This window comes from Centrocercus urophasianus, unplaced genomic scaffold (genome assembly GCF_019232065.1).
Source record: "Centrocercus urophasianus isolate 14NV4802_14NV808 unplaced genomic scaffold, USGS_Curo_1.0 seq_37, whole genome shotgun sequence".
In the NCBI taxonomy this organism is placed as follows: domain Eukaryota; kingdom Metazoa; phylum Chordata; class Aves; order Galliformes; family Phasianidae; genus Centrocercus; species Centrocercus urophasianus.
In genome coordinates, this window is record NW_024884944.1 from 4,216,530 (window position 1) to 4,231,101 (window position 14,572).

The following is a 14,572-nucleotide window of genomic DNA, read 5'->3' on the forward strand; positions in this document are numbered from 1 at the left end:
GGTCTTAGGTTGAAGTTGCCATCATTTTGTACAAATATTGAGTCATATCTTCTGCAAACAAAAACAGGAAAAGCACAGGCCGTAAACAAAGAAGAGCAGATTACAGAAGGCTCTAGGTTAGAAACCAGCTTGCATACAGCAGTTACCAATCCTGTGCTAAATCACATTCCCTTTAAAAAGCTGCTTTATTTGAACAAGCCAAGTTATACGTTTGTAAATGAATACAGACCAAGTGAATGCTTGCAGCTACAGTGAGGCTTACAGCCTGTTATCTTGTTTTCATTGGCATTTCAGTGCTTGGTGATTGTGATGGTATTTTATTTTAGTAACATCAGCAACTGTCCTTATCTCTGTAGCTGAACAGAAACAAGCGTTCACCCACAAAACGTGGCAATGTTTTCAAAGAACATTTAAGCAATTCAGGTCATAAAATCTCAAATCTTTTTGGCCGCAGACCTGCAGGGTTCCTTCTGTGTTTCTTAGAGACTAGCAGGGCCCCTACCAAGCTGCTGGGAGGACACAAAGGCTGCTACCAAGTGCTGTCTCAGAGCTCCACCACAGCTTGGCACCTAAATCCCACAGGCCATCAGAGGAACTTCAGCACCTGCCACAGGCATCTGTCAAAACCTCACCCAGGGAGCACAGGCCACATCAATGGGCTCTCCTGGCTGCTTGCAACGAGCTGAAGGCAACACCTGCATCAGCTTCTAAAGAACTGCAGCACATCTCTGTGCAGCAGTTGGCTGTCCTCTTTCCTTGAAGAATCTTTGCTAAAAGGTCTGGAGGCAGAGCAGCAGCTCCATTGGGGTGGGATCTCCTGTTCCCCGCGAGCAGCTTCACACACATGTGCAAAGCTTGCAAGCACAGAATCAAAGAACGAAACACACACAAAGAACGAAAGCGTGGAAACCCAACACACTTTTCCACTCGATGCAGTGACCAAACACATTGCTGAGAAACACCTGCAGCTTTAGCACGGGGCCTTTAACAGGCAGCAACAAAGCAGCAACACCGACAGGGCTTCCTCAGCTGCGGTTACACCCTGAGCATCGTGCCGCCTTCACAGCAACAAGGGCTGCAGCGACGCCGGTGTGCAGCAGTGCCTTTGGGGAGGCTGTGACCGCCCTGCAGGCTGCAGGCTGTGCGGGCTCCGTCCCTGCGTCCCCCGGCGCTGCGGTCGCTGCTTCCTTCCTGCTCGGCTCCACGCATTGCAGCGGAAGCCCGGAGGTCAGCCGGGCACTTCCAGGCACACCAGGGCTGCTCCCTCCCCCAGAGCCCGAGCAGAGCTCTCTCCTCCAGTTTCCTGTTTGCTGGACAAAGCGTTTTTCCTCCGTACAGGCTCGGTCTTGCAAAGCCATTAACAGCAGAGGACAGCTCTAATCTCAGCGCTGCCTCTTGCTGCTGCAGCGATGCAATTAGTTCAATTAATCCACGTTACAATCGCGCAGCACCTCGTGGGCTCGGGACTACATCAGCCTTACCTCAAGGCAACGTGAAGGCAGCGCTGCCTCTTCCACTGGCGCCAGCCAGAGGTTTGTCACTGCCTTCCAACATCTCTCAGCTACTTCTCAGCAAACTGACAGGCACGGGATGATCCTGCTCCTCCTCCACTGGCTCAGCACTGCACCAACATGCCCTGATGCAGCACTAGGGCTGCAAAGCTGCTCCGTGCAAAGCGTGCTGCACGCAGCGCTGTGCAGAGCTGCCGTGAGACAGACAACTACAAAACGCTCCAATTGTTTGGAAGTTGTGGTGTGCATTTCTTATCTAAGGCAATTTACAGAGGGATTTTCTATTTGCACTCCTGCTGATGTGAGCAGGGGTTCTGCACGAGCAGTGCTCAGCATTTTTAGGTACAGGCTGCTTTTAGCAAAGATTCTTCAAGGGAAGAGGACAGCCACCCCTTCACCTCAGCCCTGAAACAAAATTCAATGCTGTTATTTCATAAAGAACAGCAGCAAGCTGAGCTCAGTTATAAATCAATGATGAAAACCAAGAGGGTGATAAACTCAAATCAGAGCACCTAAGTCTCAGTAAAACCATCCTACTCAAAACTGAAGATAAGGCTCTCTATATGCAAACTTGGCTGTTTGAAGGGGCACGACCCGAAACACAAAATGCAATCTCAGTCCATGGAAAAATGACAAATGTCTGGTGAGTGTTTTTTAAGAAAGCAAAGCACGCTTATTTAGTCTGATGGAAAGTTAAGGAAAGAAAGCATCAGAGAGGATGTGGGAGTGTCTGACAGCTAACACTAATCCATTGACTGCAAGGCAGGGCTCCTAAGGGAGATGATGCACTTTCTGATTGTGTTTCCCCAGAACTAACACACGCACCTAGGGCAGCTCCCACACACAGCTCCCTTTCTTTAGAAATTCTGCATCACTGTGGTGGCCTGGAAAGGAGATGATTGCTCAAAGTGAAGTAAAGCACTCTGATGGCTGCACGGTTCCTTGCTGCTGCTGCTGGAAAAAAACAAAGCACATTTTTACAATCAACTCAAGGTCCGATTTGACCCACAGCACTGCAGCTGTAGGGCTGCACCCCAAGGGAGAGGCCAGACAGAGCTGCCAGCACACTGTGATTATTTCAGTAATAGAGCAATTAATGGCTGTTTTTCTGTAATCACGTGCTACTGACCCTGCTGCTGATGGACAAGGCTTCCTTCAGGACTTGGATATGCTTCAGGTTGCCTGAGGAGGCTGTGGATGCCCCATCCTTGCAGGCATTCAAGGCCAGGCTGGATGTGGCTCTGGGCAGCCTGGGCTGCTGGTTGGTGACCTGCACACAGCAGGGGGTTGGAACTGGATGAGCACTGTGCTCCTTTGCAACCCAGGGTATTCTATGATTCTTCTGTGATTCCGAATATGAGATCATATTGGACTTTCTAGAGGCAAAAAATCCCAGTGATTTACCTTATTTTACAGGCAAGGCAGCTGAAGCATAGGCAGTGCTGGAAACTAGAATGGAGGATCTAAAATCCTTCATCACGTGCTCATTATGGAAGAATACTGTCCACTAAGTGCTGCTGCAAGGAATTACAGCTATGGAAATCCAAGTTTCCTACTCTCTCATTCCTGAAGTCAGTGTGTAGTTACATGCAGGATGGCACTCATCAGACAGGGTTTGTACCCATGTGGATAAATGGAAGCACAAGCTTCAGGCCTTAGGAAAATAATGAAACCACAGCTCTCAAGGTCCTGCAAACAGCCGGATAGGAAAAAAAAAAAACTACAACTACTTCATATATGTAAGAGTTTGAATAAGTCAGCCTGTTTTAACTCACCAATAAGTCAAACTCACGTTTCAGAAACCACAAAGGCACGAGGTTATCGTGTAACAGATGCATTTCAGCTGTTAGCAGCTATGCACCAACCAGCAGCAGCTCCAGCCCATTTGGGCAGCTAGGTGGCTGCACCTGGTCCCAGAAGGAACAACTGCACCAGGTTCTCATCTTCGTGTCAGCACAAAGCACCATGCACAACCAGCAGCAAGTGGGAATGCTGGAGGTGCTCCCGAGCTGACTTTCATAACTCAAACAGCTTCAGAGCCCTTTATGCACAGTGATCAGCTTTAAAAATAGCTACAGCGGAACTACTTTCAACAAAACTTGCAACACAGGAAGTGAATGAAATTCCACTTAACTATTGCTAGTTCAACAGAAGTCACCTTCTGCAGCAGCACTGAGCCCTGACCTGCAAAACACACAGCCAGCAGCGCGCAGGCATCTCCCAGCAGGGAATTCACTGCTTTTTTCACACTCTGCTAAAACCACCTCGGTTTTGTGGAGGTGCTTGTCTGGGAAAAAGGAAGCAAGCAACACGCTTATCGTGACTTGTTTGTACAGGTTTCACTTCCAACTCACTTTTTGGTTTAAATGGGTGCAGGCTTTGCTGTTTCGTTCTTTATAGAGCTACAAAAACAGCTGATCCATCCTGCAGTTCTGAGGCTTCCCTCACTAAACCCACGGTGCTGAAGGTGCTGTGACCTGAGCAAGTGGAGCTGTTGTCACTGCTGCCTTTCAGCCCTGCAAAGCTCCATGCAATGCAATGCTGCTTGCAGCACAGCCCCAACTACGGCCCTCTTCAAACCCATTGAGACCCCAAGCACAAAAGCCTGGCCCTGTGCATGCAAGCTGAGCACCCAACCAACACAGCACAGTTGCCAAGAAGCAGAATCACACTTGGCCAGCATCAGAACCCTCCACATTTTAGGTGCTCACCCCTCCTGACTAAACTGCAGGACCACCATCCACCAAGGGAGCGCACAGAGCTGGCCTTGCATAAAGCTCTACACTTTCACAGACTCCGAGAAGAATAAAAGTTTACTTCCCCATTGTGCAATAAGCTGGAAGGTTATTGCAGACCATTATTATACCTTGGCCCATAAACAGATTTTCAAGACAGCGGTACAAATTCTGACCAAAAGAAAATGAAAATGAATGCGAGCTTATGCCAATGATATGAAGCCTGATCTGAGTTCCGTAATTATCACCTCAACCAGCAGTTTAAAGCAGAGTTAAAGAGAAATAATTCACATTCCTCTCCCCAACAACATTTAAATGATAATGAATTTCTCCTTGGGTAATAAGCAGTTAGTTAGCGCTCATATGCTGGAGCCTGGCAAGGAAACCTTTCTTGTGGGCAGCTTTGGAGCCTGCTCTTTTCTTTAAGATGTTCTAATTTAAATGCAGATGTAGGCTTCACACTAGTGGGTTTTGTTTAAAAAAAAATAAATAAAAAATAAAAGTCTTTGCTGTGTTGGAAGGAAGCAGCAGCAGGAGGAGCAGCTCGCAGTGTGTGCGTGTGGGTGTGCAAGCACTCCCAAATACGTGATCAGAGCAGAACCTCCTCCGGAGGGCTCTCCTGGGTCATGGCATTGCACCAATGCTTTCCGAATTGTTACATTCCAATCCTTTTTCCAAGTCATTCTTCACGCATTTCCTTCCCCTTGAGGGACACACACACGGTCGTTTTGAGTACACATTAAATCCCCGGTAGCTTTTTCCTGTGTAAATCAGTCTCCAGGACTGGAGCTGGAGAAGAATACGAAATCCTGCTGAGCCAGCATCCCTTCTGTCAGGAAGACAACAGTTAAACACAGACAGCTTCCCAAAACTTCCCTTGTTACAGGCAGTTTATGCCACTCCCTGTCCAAGTTCATTTTCTCTTCTACAAATGCATTAATTTTGCTAACTGCTTATGGGAGCATGCAAGCCCAGCTTGCAAAATCATTCGTGCTATTTCCTAAATAATCAGTCGATATCCTGAGTAATTACTTCTCCCTTCACCTGCCCCCACGCACTGACTCAATTCTCACGTGGAAACGTTCACAATGGTCTGATTTTCTTCAGGAAACAACTTATCTGAGTTTCCCCTCAGGGCAGACACTCTCACATATTCAGTAAAGCTGATTCATGACTGAAAATGGGACTCTTTGCCCTAATTTCTCCTCTCCCAAGTAAGAGAGGCTTCCCACTACAGGTCCTTTGTATGTCGACTTGTTGGGTATCCTGTGCAGATACTGCTTTGGCTGTATAGCAGGCAAGCTTCACTTCTGGGTGGTTTGCTTCCTCATTTTTACCAAGTCTTAAATACCTTCTGTGTCACGAAGCACTGGGATCTATGAAGAATACAAGCCAGCAGTTCCAGAAATGCCTGCATCCTCAACAGCACTGCTGGTTCCACACACCTCCAGCACACCAAAAAATATCAAGAATGATAGATCAGCTCCCGAAATACTATTTGACCCCAATACCAAACCCTGCAATGTTAACTTCGTAGCCCAGCAGATTCTCACATACCAATTTTAGAGACCTAAGAGCCCATTTAGCAAGGGCAACCACAACGAGCAGCCAAATTCAGTGCTCAGAGTAACACTGCACCTCTGCTAAATAAGAGAACCTACTCAGAAGTCACCACACTGAAGCATATCTACGTGCCTACTCAGTCTATAAGCAGAAACAAGAAGTTACCACGCATACTCAGTTAGTCAGGAAGTGCAACACAGCACCCTTAACAGTGCTGATTTTTAAACAGAAACGCAAGTGACCTAAAGCAGAATTTAAATAGTTATCTTCCAAGCTCTACTAATAAAATACACAAGCAAGTTCCCCTTGCAGCAACTGCAGGATGGGTTTGTGGAAGTTGGTACCAGCGTCAGCTGAATGACTACAGCCAACCACGCTGCCCAAGGACAGAAAGGAAGCCTTGAGGGCTGACAGCAGTGTGTGAACCATGAGGACCGTTGAGGTATGACACAGGAGGGCGTTTAACAGCTCCACCATTGCAGCTGGACTAAAACTGAAGGAACAAAGACTCACCCACATCCGTAGTACAGCGGGTGAGCATGCGAGGCTGTCCTAGCCCTGCTCTTGGTGTGTTATTCTGACTTTCAAACAAGGCTTGTGTTGTGCTGTGCATAAACACACCTTCTGACGTCCAAACGCAACCTTACTTCTGCTGGTGGATTTTAAACTAAGCCTGCCTTACAGCAAACCCCAGCAGCATCCGTGCTGTGCTCCCACGCAGCTTGCTCAGAACATGCACACACTGCAGTGCTGCAGAGCACCAACATTGCCTGCCACACATCTTGCAGCTCTGAGAGGTGTGTAATGCAGCACGGGCAGCCACAAAACATGATGGTCCTTGCAGCTCTGCCCCGGTTCTGCCTCAGCCCAGTGCAGAAGAGTCTGTGAAAAGTATGAGCAAAGGCACAAAGGGATTTAGAAATAAGAAAAACAGCTTTGGTTGCTTTGATGCCCAAGTCTGAGGACAAATCTGCTCCCACAGCCTCAGACACTTTGGGCATTTCTAATGGCTGACACGTTTGCTAGCAGCAAACACCTGCAAGGTTTGCACGCTACTTATGCAAATGTCACAACAGTGCATTTGCTTTACATCAAGAGATTCTGGGGGGAGGAAAACAACGGCTACACAACAGGAAACAAACCGAATGCTAAATCTGGAAGGCAGGAAGAAAGAAGCTTCAAGGACAACAGGAAAAAAAAAAAAAAAAAAGCCAGAAAAAGTCAAGAAAAAGTGATTATTCAGTAGACCAAATTAGATTTCTAAAGGCATGTTTTCAAAACACTGTAGACAAACATTAGCTTACATAAGATCAAGACAGATTCTTTATATATACATACATATGCACACACGCACTGCCACGAGTGTGCTTGCAATGAATACCAGATTCGAGTTATATTTGTTTGCTCTGCAGGATGCTGACAAGCTTCCAGAAAGTTTCTCCCACGCTTTGGATATTTGAACTCATTCATGCTTACAGACATAAAAAAAAAAAACAAAACCAGAAAAAAAAAAACCACACCATTTTTGTCTTCAACTCCTAACAAGGTAAGAACATCTTACCTTCTAAATCAAAAGGTGCATCGATGGCAACGTTTCTTTTAAGTCAATTGAAGAAGAAACAAATGAACAGCATTCAGTTATCAGCTTCCCAAAGGCTGATGCTGGAAGTGCAGCAATTAGCAGATTCCCTATAGCTGAACTAGCAGCAGCATTCTTTGGGCAGAGCTATCTCTTGAACTTGTACATGGTTTACATGCACGCCCTCTTTCTTCTCTACAACAAATTAGAGAATTGAGAAGGTTACCACTCCTGTTACCAGCCCCAGGATAAGTGTATTTTGCCCTCTGTGCCAAAACAGTAACTGCTGCTTCCTGGGCTGAGCACGAAGCAGGAGATGCCACAACACCAGCTGGGATGCGATTCTGCTTTCACTCTTAGGTCTGTAAGTCTCACTGCAGTTGCTTCTCTGGTAAATTGTTTATTTATGAATGGCACAATTAGCAAATCACCAGAGACTCCTGTCACCTCTCCTGAATCCTCTTCCAGTTCATTCATTCGGATCCTCCTGCTCCTTTTACCAATTTGTTTGAGTGCAGATGGAACGAGGAGCTTTTCTGGGATGCTTCACTCTGCAAAAACATTTCTCTGCTTCCCTCTGAAATACCAAGGGGCAGGAAGGGAGAGGTTGAACCTACTATTGACACGGCTATCCTCCATTTGCTCATCAGATGTTCCACACTGACGACAGGCGGATCACGACGCACGCACAGCTAACCAGAACAAGCATCAGATAAACCCTGAAGGGTTTCACATACCCTCAGGTGTTTCTGGAGGCAACTGTGAACGTTCTAGAAAACAATATCACCTGTATTACGTGGCAGCAACATACAAAACACAAGCAATAACTTCTACTTTAGATATTTCAGGAGGAACCTGTTGCACTGTAAAGTCACCATCTCCAATGGTCATCCATCTGTCACCACGTCAAAGAACAACCCCATCAAATAAGCAGGAGACTCAGAGCTCAGTTGCTGTGGGTTTAGACAGAAAACTAAACTTCTTCTAAGGGAGACAATCAGACCACATGAAGATGCCATATTCACACTCTCAAGCCCCGTCTCCAGCAAGGTAACTGCAAGTCTCCTCTGATAAAGCAATGCTAAAGAGCAACTCTAAAAGAGATCTTTGTTTCTTAATTCATTCTTCATCACTGGCAATGAGAAATCAAACAGCATGATCAGCAGCTTCTGCAGCCACTCCAACAGACTTGCTGGAGTTCAGCATTATAGAATATGCTACAGAGAGCTCAATATATACCAGAAACATGTGCCAGCACTTCTCTTTTTTCTTCACCCCAAAGTAATTCAAGCAAGTAGCTGCCAGGGCGTTAACCACATATTCTCCCCAGAGCAATTACGTTCAGCTACTGGGTTGTTTCACTTTTTTTTTTTTCCACTGTTTCTTAATTCAGTGCCTGCTGCAAAAAGCTGAAATGACTTTTAAATGGCAAGTGCACGCTTTGTATGCCTCCGCCCATTACATCTTGCTGCCAGCAGTTGGACAAATGCATAAGATCAATGTTTCCCAAAGCTGTATTCTTCCCTTAAGTCACCCTAGCTCCCCTTAAAGCCAAATGAAGATGCAGCCTTTCAAGTACAGCACAGCGCTCCTCAGGATCCAGACAAAGCCTAAAGATAACTGCTTTGCTACAGAACACAAAACATTCTTCTGTTTCCTAAAACTGCCAGAAAGGTTATTCTGAATCTTATCATCCTTTACAAAGGGAATAAGACCTTTTCACAGCACGCTTTATTGCTCACACGCACCGAATGAACCCGAACTGCACAACGAGGGCCACGCAGGCTCTGAACACACACCCTGCACTCTGATTTCACTAGAACCAAGTGTATTTTGCTTGAAACTCTACACTTAGCCTTAAATTTCATCAGTCTGTTCTCATGTACAGACACGTCACCCAGCAGACATCACTTCACTAAAGCACATTAGGATCACGAATATTGGAATGCATTTTTCCCCCCGTTACCTAGGCTGAGAGTTCTCCTCGTACATCCGCTCTTTCCCCTCCTTGAAGAGGCTGATGGTCTGCTTGGTTTTCTTCATCAGGTTCTCCATGAACACACGGAAGTACTCGTTTTCTCCCAAGGTCTCCATCTTCCCCTCGTAACGTGACAGGATGGTCCGGAGGTGCTGGTAGGTGTCGGGCAGCAGGTCCAGGATGTAGGGTGGGCTGTTCTTCAGGGCCAGCTTTGGGTTCTGGCACAGGCGTACCACCTGTGGATCATCAACAACAGTCATTTTTAGAACTTAAAACTAGCAAGCAAGCCATCAGTCACTTGCAGACCATCCCGTGTTACTTACAAACCACATTTCTTCTGTTCAGACAGGGAGCCCAGCCACTGGGCAAGCCTAGAGACCAAAGCACAGCAGGATGCAAGCTGAACTTACTACAGGTTTTCACTGTATATACCAATGTCTCATGATAATAAGTTTGTGATGGGGGAGAATAAAAGAAGGCTCTCTGCCACCTACTGCTGCCAACGTTATCTGCTGTCTAGAATGAGAGAAGGGAAGGGAGAAAGAATGGCAAAATGGCAATTGGAAAAATTACCGGTGTGCTGTCAGTTGTAAGAAGAACCAAAACTGCTATTCTGTTCCACTGTTTTGAGCCCAGTTTCAGAGCTTGGAGAACTGAGAAAGCAGCTCGCACAGCCTTACTCCTGCCCTGCTAGATAACCACTTCCAGCTTCAGCCTCTTCCATCAGATGCGAGCAGAAAAGCAGCACAAAATAAAGCTATTTAAAGCTCTTTGCTAAAGTGCAAGTTATCTGACAGCCTAATACCAATGCACACTAATGAGGTCTATTAATGACAGCCACGTGCACGATGCCACATACAGGGGTCCTCATGCAGACAACACCTCCACAAAGCCTTGGGAAATCACAATGGCTCAAGTTGGAAGGGACCTTAAAGATCACCTAGAAAGCTTCCTGAGCGATCTGCTGGTTCCCTGCTTCCCTTAAGCACCTCAGCACTGCTGTAGAACAAATAAATTCAGGCTGAAGCAAAGCTTTAGTGTTTCACTTTGCCATTGAGGGCTGTAAAAAGGAACCCTGAAGGGTTAAGAGCCATCTCCACTGCCAGCTGACTTACAGCAGAGCCTCCAATGCGAGCTGACTGAGAAGGACTGTGTCACTGAAGAGATGGGCACCCTGTATATTAACAAACAAACAGAAAAATCCGACTGACATTTAGAGAACTGCTTGCCTAGAAAACCTTCCCTGAGAGGAGATGGAAATTAAAGCACCAAAATGGCCCCTGTGTGTGTTAGGAATCCTCAACCAGCGACGGGTGGTCACGCAGCTGACTTAGCCAATTGATTTGGATGCTTCAGTTGCTGCTTCCTTGGAGCCTGTGAACACTACAACGAACCACATCAACAAATTGAGTCAACGCATTTGTCCCCTGGATAAAACCAGCTTCACTGCAGAGCATGGGCAGATTCTAAATATGCTCCCCAGGCAGCAAAATCGCTTCCTCCATAGAGACTGTTTTCTTACACAGTGGCTTAAAAACTTAACAAAAGCAGTTCTTATGAGGAAGCCACATTAAATAGGCACACAGGTCTGAGTATGCCCTTCTCTCAGTCATCTATAATAGAGAACAGTTGGAAAACACCCAGCCACAGAAGCAGACCCTGTGAGTCAGTACTGCACCAACTTCAGCGGCGATTCCAACACGTCCATGCAGAAGTCCTGCAAAGCACAGTTCCCACAGGATGCCCCACAAAACATCCCTCTCACTTCACTGTGCTCTCCATTTTGCCATCCCATGTCCTATCCACAAGGAAGCTGGAGCCAGCCCATCTGCTAGGGCCACCGACCTGTTGCCTGATGGCAGAAAGGCTCCAGCACAGACACCTCTGCTCTGTGCCGTGGGCTGGGGATGCACTGCAGAGCTGCCCAGCCCCTGGAACCACTGCTCCATGGCACAGCTCTCCAGCACTGCTCAGAAACGCTACGACTCTTTCCTTAAGAGCAAATTCTGTTGAAATGACATCTCACCTTGAGACAGCAGTACAAGAAAAGCTACTCAGACTCTTCTTATCTCCTGCTGTGTTTGTACCCGGCTCTGCTACTCGCAAGGAAGGTGACCTACAGAGGCATTTCTCAGTATCAGCTTCAGAAGTAACATCAGCACGCTGCTCTGAGTTACCTCTAAGCTCATCTTCCTCTGCCAGGTTTCACTGCACCATACTGCACCCCTTAAACCTTGCTTCAAGACCACAACAGCAATCCCTGAAGTGCATCCAGGTGGTCTGCATCAGCTGCTGCCCCTCCACATCTGGAAGAAGCCATTCCCAATTACAGCTGTTCATGTAAAAAACCAAGAGCTGATTTCACCAGCCAACACACTGTATGTTTTCTTACACAGAGCACTGCTTTATTTGCTGAAGACAGTGATAAGATGAGCAAGCGTGATAAAAACAAATGAAAAGCAGTTCCTCCCACTTGAACCAATCTATACACCAGGTTCGAGATGCTGCAAGGAAGTGACTGCACTGCTTACTGTGCTGTTTGTGCAGGCTCACAAGATGCCTGACAACATACCCATCCTCAGAAGGGCGCTGATATTTCAGAGATAAATGCACAGATATCACCCAGTTGAGTGCAGGTGTGCATCCTTCTGCACGGCCACGACAGCGACGCAGAGGGCTGTGCTGTGTTAAGAGTGCAATCAGGGCAACGATTAGAACTTCAAGTTAAAGAATCTGAAAGGCAGGAATACATCAGGCAGCTTATGGAGAACATTACGGGGAAAGTATTTGGACAAGAATCAACTTGCATAGGAAATTCATCAGTCACATCCAGAAGCAGAGATGCACGATTGCTTTGACAACCCCTGTTCATTATGCAGGCTGAGGAATCAGGCCATGAACGCACTGTATGTACAGCACACATCTCTGCAAGGAAAACATCATCTATTAAACATGCACACAAGTTGTTTTTTCTTCATTTGCACCTGTACCTTCATTTAATTGGCCCAGAAAACTAACCCACTTTCAATAGCTCCCACGCACCCCTTCTCACCACTGGATCCACAACCACTGTATGAAGGCCTGGCAATTTCATACACAGATTTGCAACTCTCAGTGTGCATTTACACAACTAAAGCTAATTGAAATCAGAGAGGCTTTTCAACGTCAGATCTCCCTCCTGCTCCCATCACACTGCACAACAAGCTGTCTAAGACTCAAAAAAATTAAGCCTAGAGCCAGAGCTTTCAGGTGTCGCTTAGGAGCAAAACTGGGAAGCTGGTGCTTTTAGCATTTCCTTTGACTTGGGGCAAACAACTGTACCTTTATCTTGGCTTTTCTGTTGGTGATTTCATGGTGGAGATGGGGGATAGCCAAGAATGGCTCTCACAGACCTGTAGTGAATGCATACCCGAAACAGCCCGCAACAATCCAAAACACCTAAGTGTCTGCAGGCCAGCCTTTTCCTTAGAGCAGCCCACCTCATCAGGGCAAACACAGACTGCCATTCACCTCTATATCACAGGAGCAAGGAGGAAGATTTGCATTCCTCCAAGTTGTGCCTGCAAGTTGAATTTATTCCCAACAGAATCACATTTCTGTGCTCATCTTCAAACCAGTCTTCCTACCTTAGCCCTTATACTTATGCCCTCAGTGTGCGTCAGAGGCAGCCACTGGCACTTCTCAAAAGACCTCACATTGGATCCCAGTCCCTCTCTGCAGAAGGTGATCAAAGCTCATCACAAACCCAGCAGGGTGCAACCATAAACCGTGCCTTTTGTGGAGCCAGCCAACGCAAAGTGATTTCCTGGCACGAGCACCATTTAATAAGTCTTGAAGAAAGTCATCTACCCTGCCTTCCACAGCACCGACTGCAGGAGATTCAGTCACTGTGTGCATCAACGCAATGGAAAAGAGAGAAAAGAGGTGAAATGCATAAACCCAGGGGGTAATAGGGTGAGGGAGGGAGATACACTGTGCTCCTGGGGGAGGGTGACACTCTCCAGGGACCGCTGGGATCTTTGCATCGAGGCTGTGCTGCTCCTCAGGGCTGTCCTCCTGCCTTGAATCCAGCACAATCCACCACACACTGCAGTCTGCAGCACACCAAGCCTAACCTCAGCTCTCGACAGCAACAAGAATTATCACCATCGCAGGGAAAAACACATCAGATGTTTTTATTTCCTGCCCAACCGCGATACCTATGTTTTTCACCCAGAGACTGGTGATGCACTGGAACAGGTTGCCCAAGGAGATTGTGGATGCCCCATCCTTGGAGGCATTCAAGGCCAGGCTGGATGTGGCTCTGGGCAGCCTGGGCTGCTGGTTGGTGACCCTGCACACAGCAGGAGTTGGAGTTGGATGATCATTTTCAACCCTGGCTGTTCTATGATTCTATGTTCGCTTACTGGGCCACCTTATACACACCACGAGAACCCACGACGTGCTGCTCACCAGGATCTCTCCCAGCGGCACACAGGGCCACAGCTCCAGGCCGGGGGCTGCCGCCCTGCTGTGCCCATGGCCATTTCCTGCCGGCACGAAGGCCACACGAGGGGAATGCCCGACCCCAGCACCGAAACCTGGGATTGGGAGAAGTCCCCGTCCATTCCCACACCGCGAGGTTTGGGTGCTTATCGTCAGATCCGATTCTATTTTTGCAAAGGCTTTTACACAGCATTTCGTGCTGTTCCAGCAGTGCAGCCCCAACCCCATCACATAGCAGCACAGCGCCGTACAGCCTCGCCCCATCGCGTCCCACAGCCCCCCCCGAGCCCGGCCCACCCCTCGAGTCCCCCCCGTGCCACCTCCTGCCCGGGCCCACCTTATCCATCAGCTTCCAGCACTTCTCCACCATCTTTTTATCCACGGCGCCGGGCTGATGCGGCCCGAGGTGGTGGTGATGCGGCTGGAAGGCGTCCTTCATCAGCCCGATCAGCCCGCCGGGGCCCTTCTTCAACGGAGCCGACATGAGGGCAGCGCGGGGGCGGCCGACCGAGAGCCCACAGCCGCCCCCACCCTGAGCGGCACCGGGCCGCGGCCCTGCGGGGCTGACGGCCGTGAGGAGCTCCGGGCCGGGCAGGGCCGGACGGGCGGCGACAGAGCGAGCCGCGGGCGGTGGCGGCGGCGGCGGCGGCGGGGGGCGCCCGGCTCCAGCGCCGCTCCGCCCTCCGCCCCGGCCACGCCGCGCGCTGATTGGCGGGCCGTC

The 14,572-nt window shown here is 48.2% G+C and overlaps 1 protein-coding gene across 1 annotated transcript in view; it reads right to left on the reverse strand.

Moving 5' to 3' along the window:
• The window catches only part of CBL (Cbl proto-oncogene), a 34,230-nt gene extending 19,858 nt beyond the window's left edge, over positions 1-14,372 (reverse strand). Inside the window, exons 1-2 of the mRNA XM_042832035.1 lie at positions 14,189-14,372; positions 9,355-9,602 (exon numbers count right to left, since the gene is read on the reverse strand). Of these exons, the coding sequence (XP_042687969.1) occupies positions 9,355-9,602; positions 14,189-14,335 (395 nt within the window). The 5' untranslated portion in view covers positions 14,336-14,372. The remainder of the gene's footprint in view (positions 1-9,354; positions 9,603-14,188) is intronic.
• Between the last annotated feature and the right edge of the window lie 200 nt (positions 14,373-14,572).